We start from the raw sequence: 14,081 nt of genomic DNA, 5'->3' as shown, positions 1-14,081 counted from the left end.
GTTGTGGGTTCAAATTCCGGCTCCGCCACTTACCAGCTGTGTGACTTTGGGCAAGTCACTTCTCTGGGCCTCAGTTCCCTCATCTGTAAAATGGGGATTAAGACTGAGAGCCCCCCGTGGGACAACCTGATCATCTTGTAAGCTCCCCAGTGCTTAGAACAGTGCTTTGCTAATCGGGTTGGGCACGGTCCCTCTTAACCCCCATTTTACGGATGAGGAAACTGAGGCCTAGAGTAGAGTAGGGCCCAGATCCTCCGACTTCAAGGCCCGTGCTCTTTCCTCTAAATTTATATTCATTCATTCATTCATTCATTCATTCAATCGTATTTATTGAGCGCTTACTGTGTGCAGAGCACTGTACTAAGTGCTTGGGAAGTACAAGTTGGCAACATATAGAGACAGTCCCTACCCAACAGCGGGTTCACAGTCTAGAAGGCTACATATTAATGTCTTTCTCCCCCTCTAGACTGTAAACTCCTTGTGGGCAGGGAATGTGTCATGTTCTATGAGAAGCAGCGTGGCTTAGTGGAAAGAGCCCGGCCTTGGGAGTCAGAAGTCGTGGGTTCTAATCCCGGCCCCACCACTTGTCTGCCATGTGACCTTGGCCAATCCACTTCTCCGTGCCCCAGTTCCCTCATCTGTAAAATGGGGATGAAGGCTGTGAGCCCCACGGGGGACAACCTGATCACCTTGTATCTCCCCCCAGAGCTTAGAACAGTGCTTGGCACATAGTGAGCGCTTTACAAATACCGTCATTATTTATTATTATTATTATACGGTCCTCTCCCAAGCACTTAGCACAGTGCTCTGCCCACAGTCAGCGCTCGACAAGTTCATTCAGTTCCTTCGTTCCGACTTTGTGCAGAGGCCTGTACCAAGCGGTCGGGAGAGTAGGATGGGACGATATCCTCGACTGATGGACGGCTCGGCCTCTCGAGGGTCCGCGGGCCCTCACCTGCGTAACGGCGGGGTCGCCCGCCGTCCCTCTGCAGCTGCCCACTCCGGCCGGGGAATCGCCGGCCTCGTCCCGGCCGCGGGACTCCAGGCAGCTCGCTCCTTGCCGGATGATGCCGGGCGCCGGCTCCTTCTCGGGGACCCTGGGGACAGAGCGGGCGTGAGCGGCGAGGACCCGGCCCTGCGTCCCTGAGCTCCCAACTGGGGCCTACTGGGCCTCGGCCGGGGCGTACTGGGGAGGGCGAGGGGCAGAGAGACCGATCCTCTGGCCACCAAACACGGCTACTCACGCATTCACCGTCTCTATACGTTGCCAACTTGGACTTCCCAGGCGCCTAGTGCAGCGCTCTGCGCACAGTAAGCGCTCAATAAATACGATTGATTGATCTAGACTGTGAGCCCACTGTTGGGTAGGGACTGTCTCTATATGTTGCCAACTTGTTCATTCATTCATTCAATCGTATTTATTGAGCGCTTACTGTGTGCAGAGCACTGTGCTAGGCGCTTGGGAAGTCCAATACAGCAACAGAGAGACAGTCCCGGCCCAATCCGGGCTCACAGCCTAGAAGGGGAGGAGACAGACAACATTTATTAATAATAATAATGATGGTATTTGTTCATTCAGTCATAACTTGTACTTCCCAAGCGCTTAGTACAGTGCTCTGCACACAGTAAGCGCTCAATAAATACGATTTATTGATTGATTGATTGATTCCTGTTTCACAGCTCGGTCCGAGCCAGGGAATGCCTCCGGCCCTTTCCCCATGCCCTCCCCCTACCCAGCCCTACTTGGGTCTGCCAGGCTCTGAAGCCAACAGAAGGCCGTGAGATAATAATAATCACGGTATTTATTAAAGGCTTACTATGTGCCAAGCACTGTTCTAAGCACCGAGGTGGATCACGCTCTCAGCAGGAGACATCACTCTGCCTTCCTCCATTTCATACTCCATTGTCAGTGAAACTTCTGGAATCATGTTGCGCCCCCTCCTACCTCTTTCTACCAGTTGATGAATAAAACGAAACACTGTCAATTTTACCAATCACAGGAGACATCACTCTGCCTTCCTCCATTTCATACTCCATTGTCAGTGAAACTTCTGGAATCATGTTGCGTCCCCTCCTACCCCTTTCTACCAGTTGATGAATAAAACGAAACATTCTCAATTTTACCAATCACAGGAGACATCACTCTGCCTTCCTCCATTTCAAACTCCATTGTCAGTGAAATTTCTAGAATCATGTTGCACCCCCTCCTACCTCTTTCTACCAGTTGATGAATAAAACGAAACGCTCTCAATTTTACCAATCACAGGAGACATCACTCTGCCTTCCTCCATTTCATACTCCATTGTCAGTGAAACTGCTGGAATCATGTTGCGCCCCCTCCTACCTCTTTCTACCAGTTGATGAATAAAACGAAACGCTCTCAATTTTACCAATCACAGGAGACATCACTCTGCCTTCCTCCATTTCATACTCCATTGTCAGTGAAACTGCTGGAATCATGTTGCGCCCCCTCCTACCCCCTTCTACCAGTTGATGAATAAATAAACGAAACACTCTCAATTTTACCAATCACAGGAGACATCATTCTGCCTTCCTCCATTTCATACTCCATTGTCAGTGAAACTTCTGGAATCATGTTGCGCCCCCTCCTACCTCTTTCTACCAGTTGATGAATAAAACGAAACACTCTCAATTTTACCAATCACAGGAGACATCACTCTGCCTTCCTCCATTTCATACTCCATTGTCAGTGAAACTTCTGGAATCATGTTGCGCCCCTCCTACCTCTTTCTACCAGTTGATGAATAAACCGAAACACTCTCAATTATACCAATCACAGGAGTTGTCCCTACTAGCACAGCGACTAGTGAAATCTGATCAAGAGGCAGAGTGTGGGTTTTATGTCCTCAGCAGTAACTGAATTGTTCTGTTCTCACCGACGCCTTATTTGCCATTGTGGATTAAGACGCTCCCTTCCACCTTATAAATTGTTGGGGTTCTTTGTCAGGTAGGGATTGTCTCTATCTGTTGCCAAATTGTACTTTCCAAGCTCTCAATAAATACGATTCAAGGAATGAATACAAGGTGATCAGGTGGTCCCACGTGGGACTCACAGCCTTAATCTCCATTTCACAGACGAGGTAAACGAGGCATAGAGAAGCGAAGCAGCTTGCCCAAGGTCACATGGCAGACAAATGGTGGAGCCGGAATTAGAACCCACGTCCTCTGACCCCCAAGCCCAGGCTCTTTCCGCTAAGCCGCCGGCCTGATTGTATCATCGGCACTGGGTTTTCCTCAGGCCCGCCAGAGGCCAGGGGCAGGGTTTTCCCCAAGCAGGCCCGAGGTCGGGGGTCCCTGGCCTGACGGAGGCGAGGGGGCTGGGGGTATCCACCCCAAACCCGGCCCAGGCATCTCCCTTCTTCTGCCTTGCCTTCCATCTTCAACCTAGGAGCCGTTGCCCCCGGACCCTTCCTGAGCCACGCTGCTTCTCTAGACCATAAGCTCATTGCGGGCTGGGAACGTGTCTATTGTTATATTGTCCTCTACAGTGCTCTGCACCCGGTAAGCGCTCAATAAGTCCGACTAACTGACGCACACCATACATCCTGACCCGCCAGCGGTTGCAAGGGGACGGGCGGGTGTTCTTGGATTCCTGTTTGAACCCTTGGGGGGCCAGAGCCGGGTCTGGGGAGGGGAGAGGCACTCACTTGAGCTCCGGGTAGACGTTCTCCAGATACCACTGGAAGGATTTGCAGTTCATCTTCCGGCGTTGCTCCACTCGCTCTTCCACGCTGCAGGCAGAAGCCAACCAATTCCGGGAAGAGTCATCACTGGGGTATTTGTTCAGGCGCTTACTACGTCCCCAAACGCCCCCCGTGCCAGATGCAGGAGAATCCTTTCCAACACAGTCCCCGTATAATAATGGTGGTATTTGTTAAGCGCTTACTAGGAGCCAGGGACTGTACTATCAGCTCTGGGGTGGACACAAGCAAATTGGGTTGGACACGGTCCCTGTCCCACGTGGGGCTCGCCGTCTTAATCAAGGAGGAGGGAGGATGGGGGTTGGATCCTCATTTTAAAGAAACTGAGGCACAGAGAAGTCAAGTGAACAGCGGGGCCGAGATTAGAACTCAGGTCCTCCGGCTCCCGGGCCCGCGCTCTTTCCGCTAAGGGCCATGCTCTTTCTCGGAAGGGGGCTGAGTGAGGGGGCGCGGAGAAAGCAGAGGAAGTCAAAGAGACCCCACAGTGGGGAGGTCTTCTCAGCCCAAGGAGAGAAGTCGCTCCGAAAAAAGGTGAATTGGTCTTGCCTTCCCACCAGCTCAGAGGCCCAAAGATAGATCCTGGGCGGAGGGAGGGGTGGTGGTAATAATAATAATAATAATGATGGCGTTTATTAAGCGCTTACTATGTGCAAAGCACTGTTCTAAGCGCTGGGGAGGTTACAAGGTGATCAGGTTGTAAGTCACAGTCTTAATCCCTATTTTACAGATGAGGGAACTGAGGCCCAGAGAAGTGAAGTGACTTGCCCAGAGTCACACAGCTGACAGTTGGCGGGGCCGGGATTTGAACCCATGACCTCCGACTCCAAAGCCCTTTCCACTGAGCCACGCGCCGTGGGTGGTCACTGTGATGCCCCCCGGCAAGAGGAGCAGAACGAGACCTCCTTTTCAGGGCCAGGCTGGACTATCTCAGTGACCACTGGGTCATCTGGGCTACCTGTTACGGAGAGAGAAGCAGCCTAGTGGGTAGAGCCTGGGCCTGAGAGTCAATCAATCAATCATTCGTATTTATTGAGCGCTTACTGTGTGCAGAGCACTGTACTAAGCACTTGGGAAGTACAAGTTGGCAACACCTAGAGATGGTCCCTACCCAACAGCGGGCTCACAGTCTAGAAGGGGGAGACAGAGAACAAAACAAAACATATTAACAGAATAAAATAAATAGAATAGATATCATCATCAATCGTATTTATTGAGCGCTTACTATGTGCAGAGCACTGTACTAAGCGCTTGGGAAGTACAAATAAATGTGCAAGATATGTACAAGTAAAATAAATAAATAGAGTAATGAATCCGTACAAACATATATACATATATACAGGTGCTGTGGGGAAGGGAAGGAGGTAAGGTGGTGGGGATGTGTGGGGATGGGGGGGACAACCTACTTATCTGCTGGGTGACCTTGGGCGAGTCACTTCACGACTCTGGACCTCAGTTACCTCAGCTGGAAAATGGGGATTAAGGCTGCGAGCTCCATGCGGGACGGGGACTGGGTCCATCCTGGTTAGCTTGTATCGATCCCAGTGCTTAGTACAATGCCTGGCACGTAGTAAGCGCTTAACAGATAACATTAAAAAAATGGTTCTGTTTTACTCTCCCAAGTGCTTGGTACAGAGCTCAATAAACACGGCTGACAGACTGACCGGCACGTAGTAAGCACTTAACAAATATTCATCTGTTCAATTGTATTTATTGAGAACTTACTGTGTGCAGAACACTGTACGACGCCCTTGGGAGACTGTAGAACAATTTTCTTGGGAGAAAATAGAACAATAGGCACATTCCCTGCCCACAACCATTAAACAAATAATAAATTAATACAATAAAATAAAATAAATAAAATAAAAATAATAAACTGTAATGGTTAGTAATCTTAGCCCACTCTCCACCTTCCCCTCAACCCCCTTTTCATTTCCACCCGCTCCCCTTTTAGAGAGGGGTCTTAGACGCCACTCGTTGTTGGCAGGGAAGGTCACTGTTTATTGCGGTATTGTACTTTCCCAAGCGCTTAGTACAGTGCTCTGCACACAGCAAGCGCTCAATAAATACGATTGAATGAATGTACTGCCAATGAGGAGGCGCCCCCGGGGACCCACCTGCCGAAGGCCTTGCCGATGGCCGAAGGTCGGGCCTCGTAGTAATACCGCTTGTAATCGTCCATCCACACTTCGGCCGCACGCTTCGTGTTCCTGCAGGGGAAGGCCAGAGGCAAGCAGGGAATGCGGGAAGCTGAATCCCCCCACGGAGGCCGGACACCCAGGAGTCTCCGGGAAAAGGAGCCGTACTGGGGGGCTGATGTGCCAAACTGGGTCCTCTCAATCCGCCGCACTTATTGAGCGCTTACCGTGTCCTCTAAACTTTAAGTTCATCGTGGGCAGGGAAAGGATCTGCCGACTCTCGTTGTGATGCACTCTCCCAAGTGCTTAGGGCAGGCTCTGCCCACGGTAAGCACTCAATAATAATAATAATTATAGTATTTGTTAAGCAGTTACTACGCGCCAAGACAAGGGAATCAGGTTGTCCCACACGGGGCTCACAGACTTAACCCCCATTTCACAGATGAGGGAACTGAGGGCCAGAGAATCAATCAATCAATTGTATTTATTGAGCGCTTACTGTGTGGGAAGTACAAGTTGGCAACATATAGAGACGGTCCCTACCCAACAGTGGGCTCACAGTCTAGAAGGGGGAGACAGAACAAAACATAGTAACAAAATAAAATAAATAGAATAGATATGTACAAGTAACATACATAAATAAATAGAGTAATAAATCCGTACAAACATATATACATATATACAGGTGCTGTGGGGAGGGAAAGGAGGTAAGGCGGGGGGGATGGAGAGGGGAAGGAGGGGGAGAGGAAAGAGGGGGCTCAGTCTGGGAAGGCCTCCTGAGAAGTGAAGTGACTTGCCTAAGGTCACACAGAGGGTAAGTGGCGGAGCCGGCATTAGAACCCACATCCTCTGACTCTCCAGCCCGGGCTGTTGCCACTGGGCCATGCTGCATTGATTGATTGATTGATTGATTTTGGATTTGCCAATGAGCAGTGCCCCCCGCCCCACTAACGGTCCTGCTCCCTCTCAGTTCCCTCACCCCTCAAGAACACCCCCCTTCCCCAACCCCCCGGGTTCCTCTCAATTCCCTCTGACCTCAGGACCACCCCCCATCCCAATGCCCGGCTTCCTCTCCTCTCCCTCTCCCCTTCAGGTCCAGCCCCTCCCCACCGACTGCCAGACAACGACTCTTCCCGCCCCTTTCAAAGCCCTACTGAAGACACATCTCCTCCAAGAGCCCTTCCCAGACTAAGCCCCCCAGTCTTTTCCTCATCTCCCACTCCCTTCCACATCACCCTGACTCGCTCTTTGCTCTCCCCCCTCTCCGTGCCCCACATCACTCTTAAATATCTATAATTTTATTTATTTATATTCATTCATTCAATCGTATTTATTGAGCGCTTACTGTGTGCAGAGCACTGTATTGTTGCCTATTTACTTATACTGATGTTTGTCTCCACACTTCGAAACTGTGAGCCCGTTATGGGCCGGGATTGTCTCTTTTTATTACTGTATTTTACTTTCCAAGCGCTTAGTACAGTGCTCTGCACACAGTAAGTGGTCAAGAAATACGACTGAATGAATGAACTGCCCCGCTCCCTCTCAGTGCCACCCCCTGCCCCATAATAATAATAATAATGATGGTATTTGTTAAGCGCTTACTATATGCAGAGCACTCTTCTAAGCGCTGGGGAGGTTACAAGGTGATCAGGTTGTCCCACAGTTGGGCTCACAGTCTTAATCCCCATTTTCCAGATGAGGTCACTGAGGTGCGGAGAAGTGAAGTGACTTGCCCAGAGTCACCCAACTGACAGGTGGCGGAGCCGGGATTTGAACCCATGACCTCTGACTCCAAAGCCCGTACTAGAGAAGCAGCATGGCTCAGGGGAAAGAGCAGGGGCTTTGGAGTGAGGGGTCATGGGTTCAAACTCACTGTTGGGTAGGGACTGTCTCTATATGTTGCCAATTTGTACTTCCCAAGCGCTTAGTACAGTGCTCTGCACATAGTAAGCGCTCAATAAATACGATTGATGACGATGATGATGATGAACTGTCAGCTGTGTGACTTTGGGCAAGTCACTTAACTTCTCTGTGCCTCAGTTCCCTCATCTGGAAAATGGAGATTAAGACTGTGAGCCCTCTGTGGGACAACCTGATCTCCTTGTAACCTCCCCGGCTCTTAGAACAGTGCTTTGCCCATAGTAAGTGCTTAATAAATGCCATTATTATTAATTATTATTATTATTATTATTATTATTATTACACTGAGCCCCGCTGCTTCTCCGTCACCCCACCCCATCACCCCACTTGCTCTCCCCTGGCAGCTCGCTCTCCCCTTGAGCCCTGGTCCTCTCGGCTTCCCATCCTCTGGCCCCACCGCACCATGTGGGCACCTACTTGATGTAGGTGAGGGCATTGCCCTCAGGGAAGTCGTAAGGGTGGCGTTTCCTGAACACATGTCCCACGCGGCTGCAGGGGACAATCTCCAAGCTGCCCCCGCACATCCACACCCGGAAGGAAAGCTCTGGAAGGGACAGCGTGGTCAGCAGGGGACAGACAATCAGAATGATGGCATTTAGTAAGCGCTTACTATGTGCAAAGCACTGTTCTAAGTGCTGGGGAGGTTACAAGGTGATCAGGTTGTCCCACGGTGAGCTCACAGTCTTCATCCCCATTTTACAGATGAGGTCACTGAGGCCCAGAGAAGTGAAGTGACTGGCCCAAAGTCGCACAGCTGACAAGTGGCGGAGTTGGAATTTGAACCCATGACCTCTGACTCCAAAGCCCGGGCTCTTTCCACTGAGCCACGCGGCTTCTCTAATTATGAGGTTCGGGGAGCATGATTAGCAGGAGCCAGACCCCACCTTCCGAGCATCAGCACTTAATACAGTGCTTAGCACGAAATAAGCGCTTAACCAAATACCTCCACTGGCGTTAATTATAATCATCCTCCCCTCTGGATTGTAATAGTAATGATAATTATTAGAAAAGCAGCGTGGCTCAGTGGAAAGAGCACAGGCTTTAGAGTCAGAGGTCACGGGTTCAAATCCCGGCCCCGCCAACTGTCAGGTGTGTGACTTTGGGCAAATCACTTCACTTCTCTCTAAATTACCTCATCTGTAAAATGGGGATTAAGACTGTGAGCCCCCCGTGGGACAATCTGATCAACTTGTAACCTCCCCAGCACTTAGAACAGTGCTTTGCACATAGTCAGTGCTTAATAAATGCTATTATTATTATTATTATTAATAAAATGGGGATTAAGACTGTGAGGCCCCCGTGGGACAACCTGATCAACTTGTAACCTCCCCAGCACTTAGAACAGTGCTTTACACATAGTAAGTGCTTAATAAATGCTACTATTATTATTATTATTATTATTATTAAAATGGGGATCAAGACTGTGAGCCCCCCGTGGGACAACCTGATCAACTTGTAACCTCCCCAGCTCTTAGTACAGTGCTTTGCACGTAGTAAGTGCTTAATAAATGCCATTATTATTATTATTATTATTATTATTATTATTATTATTATTATTATTATTATGGTATTTGTTAAGTGCCCACTATGTGCCAGTCCACAAGAGGAGCATAGCAGCCTGGTGGAAAGCGTCAAGGCCTCTCTTCCCTTGCAGCTGAGAGAAACGCACATCCTGTCGCCCTCAGTACATAGAAGATGTACTTTTTAAAATGGTATTTGTTAAGCACTTACTTTGTGCCAGGCACATTATTAAGCATCGCAATAGATTCCAGTTAATGAGGTGGGGCATAGTCCGTGTTCCATATGGGGCTTGCAGTCTTAATCTTCATTTTACAGAAGAGGTAACTGAGACACAGAGAAGTGAAGGATCTCAGAGCAGGCAAGTGGTCACGGCAGGATTAGAACCCGGGTCCTTCTGACTCCCGGCCCGGGCTCTAGCCACTAGACCACGTTACATCGGGATGAGTCTGTGCTTCCGAGGACCCTGCTCGGCTCCCAGGAAGTTCGAGGTGGGGGCTGGGCCCAGTCAGATGAGAATGCGCAGCCTTGCCTTATCCCACCTGTCCCATTAGATAATAATAATAATAATAATAATAATGGCATTTAATAATAATAAAAATGGCATTTATTAAGCACTTACTATGTGCAAAGCGCTAGGGAGGTTACAAGGTGATCAGGTTGTTCCACGGGGGGCTCACAGTCTTAATCCCCATTTTACAGATGAGGCCACTGAGGCACAGAGAAATGAAGTGACTTGCCCCAAGTCACACAGCTGACAATTGGCAGAGCCAGGATTAGAACCCATGACCTCTGGCTCCCAAACCCGGGCTCTTTCCACTGAGCCACGCTGCTTCTCTAAAGATCTCTTGGGGCGGGGGGTGGGAGGCTTCCCCGGGCCTCAGACTCCCTCACAATGATCTGTAGAGGAGTCTCAATCAATCTGTGGCATTTATTGAGCGCTTACTATGTGCACAGCACTGTACTAAGCGCTTGGGAGAGTACATTCATCCCGCCTCCCAGCCCCACAGCACTTATGTCCATATCTGTAATTTATTTATTTACATTAAGGTCTGTCTCCTCCAGACTGTAAGTTCGTTTTGGGCAGGGAATATGTCTGTTTACTGTTATATTGTACTCTCCTGGGTGCTTAGTACAGGGCTCTGCACACAGTAAAAGCTCAATAAATACGATTGACTGACTGACTGAATACAGTACGACAGAGTAAGCAGACACGTTTCCTGCCCATAACGAGCTTACGGTTTAGGGAAGTTCATTCATTCATTCAGTCATATTTATGGAGCGCTTACTGTGTGCAAAGCACTGTACTAAGCACTTGGGAAAGTACAGTCCAACAACAGAGACACATTCCCTGCCCACAACAAGTCTCGACTCTTTTCCTCTCCTTAGAGAATCAGAGCTGACTCATGCAGGCTGAGATTGAAGGGCCTTCGTTCATTCACTCATTCAATCGTATTTATTGAGCGCTTACTGTGTACAAAGCCCTATACTAAGCGCTTGGGAGAGTACAATACAACAACAGACACGTTCCCTCCCCACGACGATGAGCTCACGGTCTAGAGGGGGAGACAGACATTAATGAACATAAATAAATCGATAAATAAATTACAGATATATATCCCAACTCTGCCAATTGCCAGCTGCGTGACTTTGGGCAAGTCACTTCACTTCTCTGGGCCTCAGTTACCTCATCTGTAAAATGGGGATTGAGGCTGTGAGCCCCCCGTGGGACAACCTGATCACCTTGTAACCTCTCCAGCGCTCAGAACAGTGCTTTGCACATAGTAAGTGCTTAATAAAGTCTATCATTATTATTATTCTATACATTTGTGCTGTGGGGATGAGAGGGAGGATGAAGCTGGGCGACTTCTTCACTTCTCTGGGCCTCAGCGACCTCATCTGTAAAATGGGGATGAAGACTGTGAGCCCCCCGTGGGACAACCTGATCACCTTGTAACCTCTCCAGCGCTCAGAACAGTGCTTTTCACAAAGTAAGTGCTTAATAAAGGCTATCATTATTATTATTCTATACATTTGTGCTGTGGGGATGAGAGGGAGGATGAAGTTGGGCGACTTCTTCACTTCTCTGGGCCTCAGTGACCTCATCTGTAAAATGGGGATGAAGACTGTGAGCCCCATGTGGGACAACCCGATCACTTTGTATCTATCCTGGCGCTTAGAACAGTGCTTTGCACATAGTAAACGCTTAATAAATGCCATTATTACTATTATCCCAGTTCTTAGAACAGTGTAAACGCTTAATAAATGCCATTATTAGTATTATCCCAGTTCTTAGAACAGTGCCTGGCACATAGTAAGCGCTTAACAAATGCCATCATCATCATTATTATTATTACATATCTGTAATTTCATTCATTATATGAATGTCTGTCTCCCCCTGTCAGAGGAGGGAGATTTAATGGGCTCAGGTTGCCCCTTGCCCACTAAAACTCGCACCCTCTCATCACCCCTTGATGTTCTACGTTTTACAGCAAAACTCTTCATCTGCTGCCCTTCTTCCTCCTGAGTGTAAAGTCACGGGGTCACAGGAGGGGCCTTTCTAATCCCATCATTTCTCTAAGAGCTGAGGGGTGGGTGTCTGGAGAGGGGGAAATCAGGGACGCTGAAACTGCCTTCCACTTGTCTGAGCATTTCTGGGTACACACTCTCTCTCCGACCCACCCACCCACCATGGAAGATAGAAGACAGAAGCCGCTTTAGAACTCACCAAAGTTTTCTCCTCCCCAGATGTCCATCTGAGTGTCATATTTCCCCAGATGGTTAAACCAGGACTTGTCGATCACGAAGATCCCTCCGGCTATGACAGGGGTTCTGGGGTGGAAAGAGGAAAAAAACTGTCAGGGGACCCTCCAGCGGGGAGTTGGCAGGCCAGGGGCCCCTTCCTTCCTCTCCCCCTCATCCCCCTCTCCATCCCTCCATCTTACCTCCTTCCCTTCCCCACAGCACCTGTATATATGTATATATGTTTGTACATATTTATTACTCTATTTATTTATTTATTTTACTTGTACATATCTATTCTATTTATTTTATTTTGTTAGTATGTTTGGTTTTGTTCTCTGTCTCCCCCTTTTAGACTGTGAGCCCACTGTTGGGTAGGGACTGTCTCTATATGTTGCCAATTTGTACTTCCCAAGCGCTTAGTACAGTGCTCTGCACATAGTAAGTGCTCAATAAATACGATTGATGATGATGATGATGATTAGGCCCGAGAGAAAAGCCCCAGCTCTTCCCAGAGGCCTCAGAGGAAGAGGGAAGCTGTGTCGGTTGGGCAGTCATTTTGTTCCCTCACACGTCCGTGAGAAGCGGCGTGGCCTAGTGGACCGAGCCCAGACATTGGAGCTAGAAGGCCTGGGTTCTAATCCTGGCATCCCCACTCGCCTGCTGTGTGACCTGTGAGAAGCAGCGTGGCTCAGTGGCAAGAGCACGGGCTTTGGGGTCAGAGGTCATGGGTTCGAATCCCGACTCCTCCACATGTCTGCTGTGTGACCTTGGGCAAGTCACTTAAATTCTCAGAGCCTCAGTTCCCCTATCTGTAAAATGGGGATGAAGACTGTAAGCCCCACGTGGGACACCTTGATCACCTTGTATCCCCCCCAGCGCTTAGAACAGTGCTTTGCACATAGTAAGCGCTTAACCAATACCATCATCATCATTTACCTTCTCTGGACCTCAGTTTCCTCATCTATAAGATGGGGACAAAGGACCTGTCCTCCTCCAGTCTCCTTCAGACGGAGAGAGAAGAACGCACTGTGGAAAATGTGGAACGTGAAGGACAGGGATTGTGTCTGATCTGATGATCTTGTATCTGCCCCAGTATTTACTACAGTGCTTGGCATACGGTAAATGCTTGACAAATTCCATTATTGTTGCTGTTATTATTATTGATGATGATGATGATGGCATTTATTAAGCACTTACTATGTGCAAAGCACTGTTCTAAGCACTGGGAAGGTTACAAGGTGATCAGGTTGTCCCACGGGGGGCTCACAGTCTTAATCCCCATTTTAGAGATGAGGGAAGTGAGGCACAGAGAAGTTAAGTGACTTGCCCAAAGTCACACAGCTGACAATTGGCGGAGCTGGGATTAGAACCCATGACCTCTGACTCCCAAGCCCGGGCTCTTTCCTCTAAGCCACACTGCTTCTCTGTTATTAGTAGTAGCTGTAGCAGTAGTAATAATAATAACGATGGTATTTGTTAAGTGCTTACTACATGTCAAGCACTGTTCTAAGCCCTTGGGTAGATATAACATCATCAAGTTGGACATATTCCCTGTCCCACATGGGACTCACAGTCTTAATCCCCATTTTCCAGATGAGGTAACTGAGGCCCAGAGAAGTTAAGTGACTTGCCCAAAGTCACGCATCTGACAAGTGACTTCTCTCTGGGCCTCAGTCACCTCACCTGTAAAATGGGGATTAAGACTGAGAGCCCCACGTGGGACAACCTGATTAGCTGGTATCTACCGCAGCACTTAGAACAGTGCTCGGCACATAGTAAGCGCTTAACAAATACCATAATAATAATAATATTAAGTGGCAGAGCCGGGATTAAATCCCAGGTTCTTCTAGTTATGTGACCCCCCAAAGACTGAGCCCCTTCCTTCCTCTCCCCCTCGTCCCCCTCTCCATCCCCCCGCCTTACCTCCTTCCCTTCCCCACAGCACCTGTATATATGTATATATGTTTGTACGTATTTATTACTCTATTTATTTATTTATTTTACTTGTACATATCTATTCTATTTATTTTATTTTGTTAAT

General features: G+C 48.7%; 1 protein-coding gene across 1 annotated transcript in view; it reads right to left on the bottom strand.

The window, feature by feature from the left end:
- The window catches only part of GALNT16 (polypeptide N-acetylgalactosaminyltransferase 16), a 45,919-nt gene that overhangs the window by 5,588 nt on the left and 26,250 nt on the right, over positions 1-14,081 (bottom strand). Inside the window, exons 9-13 of the mRNA XM_038765750.1 lie at positions 12,024-12,127; positions 8,195-8,321; positions 5,837-5,929; positions 3,669-3,752; positions 956-1,097 (exon numbers count right to left, since the gene is read on the bottom strand). Of these exons, the coding sequence (XP_038621678.1) occupies positions 956-1,097; positions 3,669-3,752; positions 5,837-5,929; positions 8,195-8,321; positions 12,024-12,127 (550 nt within the window). The remainder of the gene's footprint in view (positions 1-955; positions 1,098-3,668; positions 3,753-5,836; positions 5,930-8,194; positions 8,322-12,023; positions 12,128-14,081) is intronic.

Source organism: Tachyglossus aculeatus, chromosome 23 (assembly GCF_015852505.1).
Source record: "Tachyglossus aculeatus isolate mTacAcu1 chromosome 23, mTacAcu1.pri, whole genome shotgun sequence".
In the NCBI taxonomy this organism is placed as follows: domain Eukaryota; kingdom Metazoa; phylum Chordata; class Mammalia; order Monotremata; family Tachyglossidae; genus Tachyglossus; species Tachyglossus aculeatus.
This window is presented reverse-complemented; position numbering and strand designations above follow the sequence as displayed.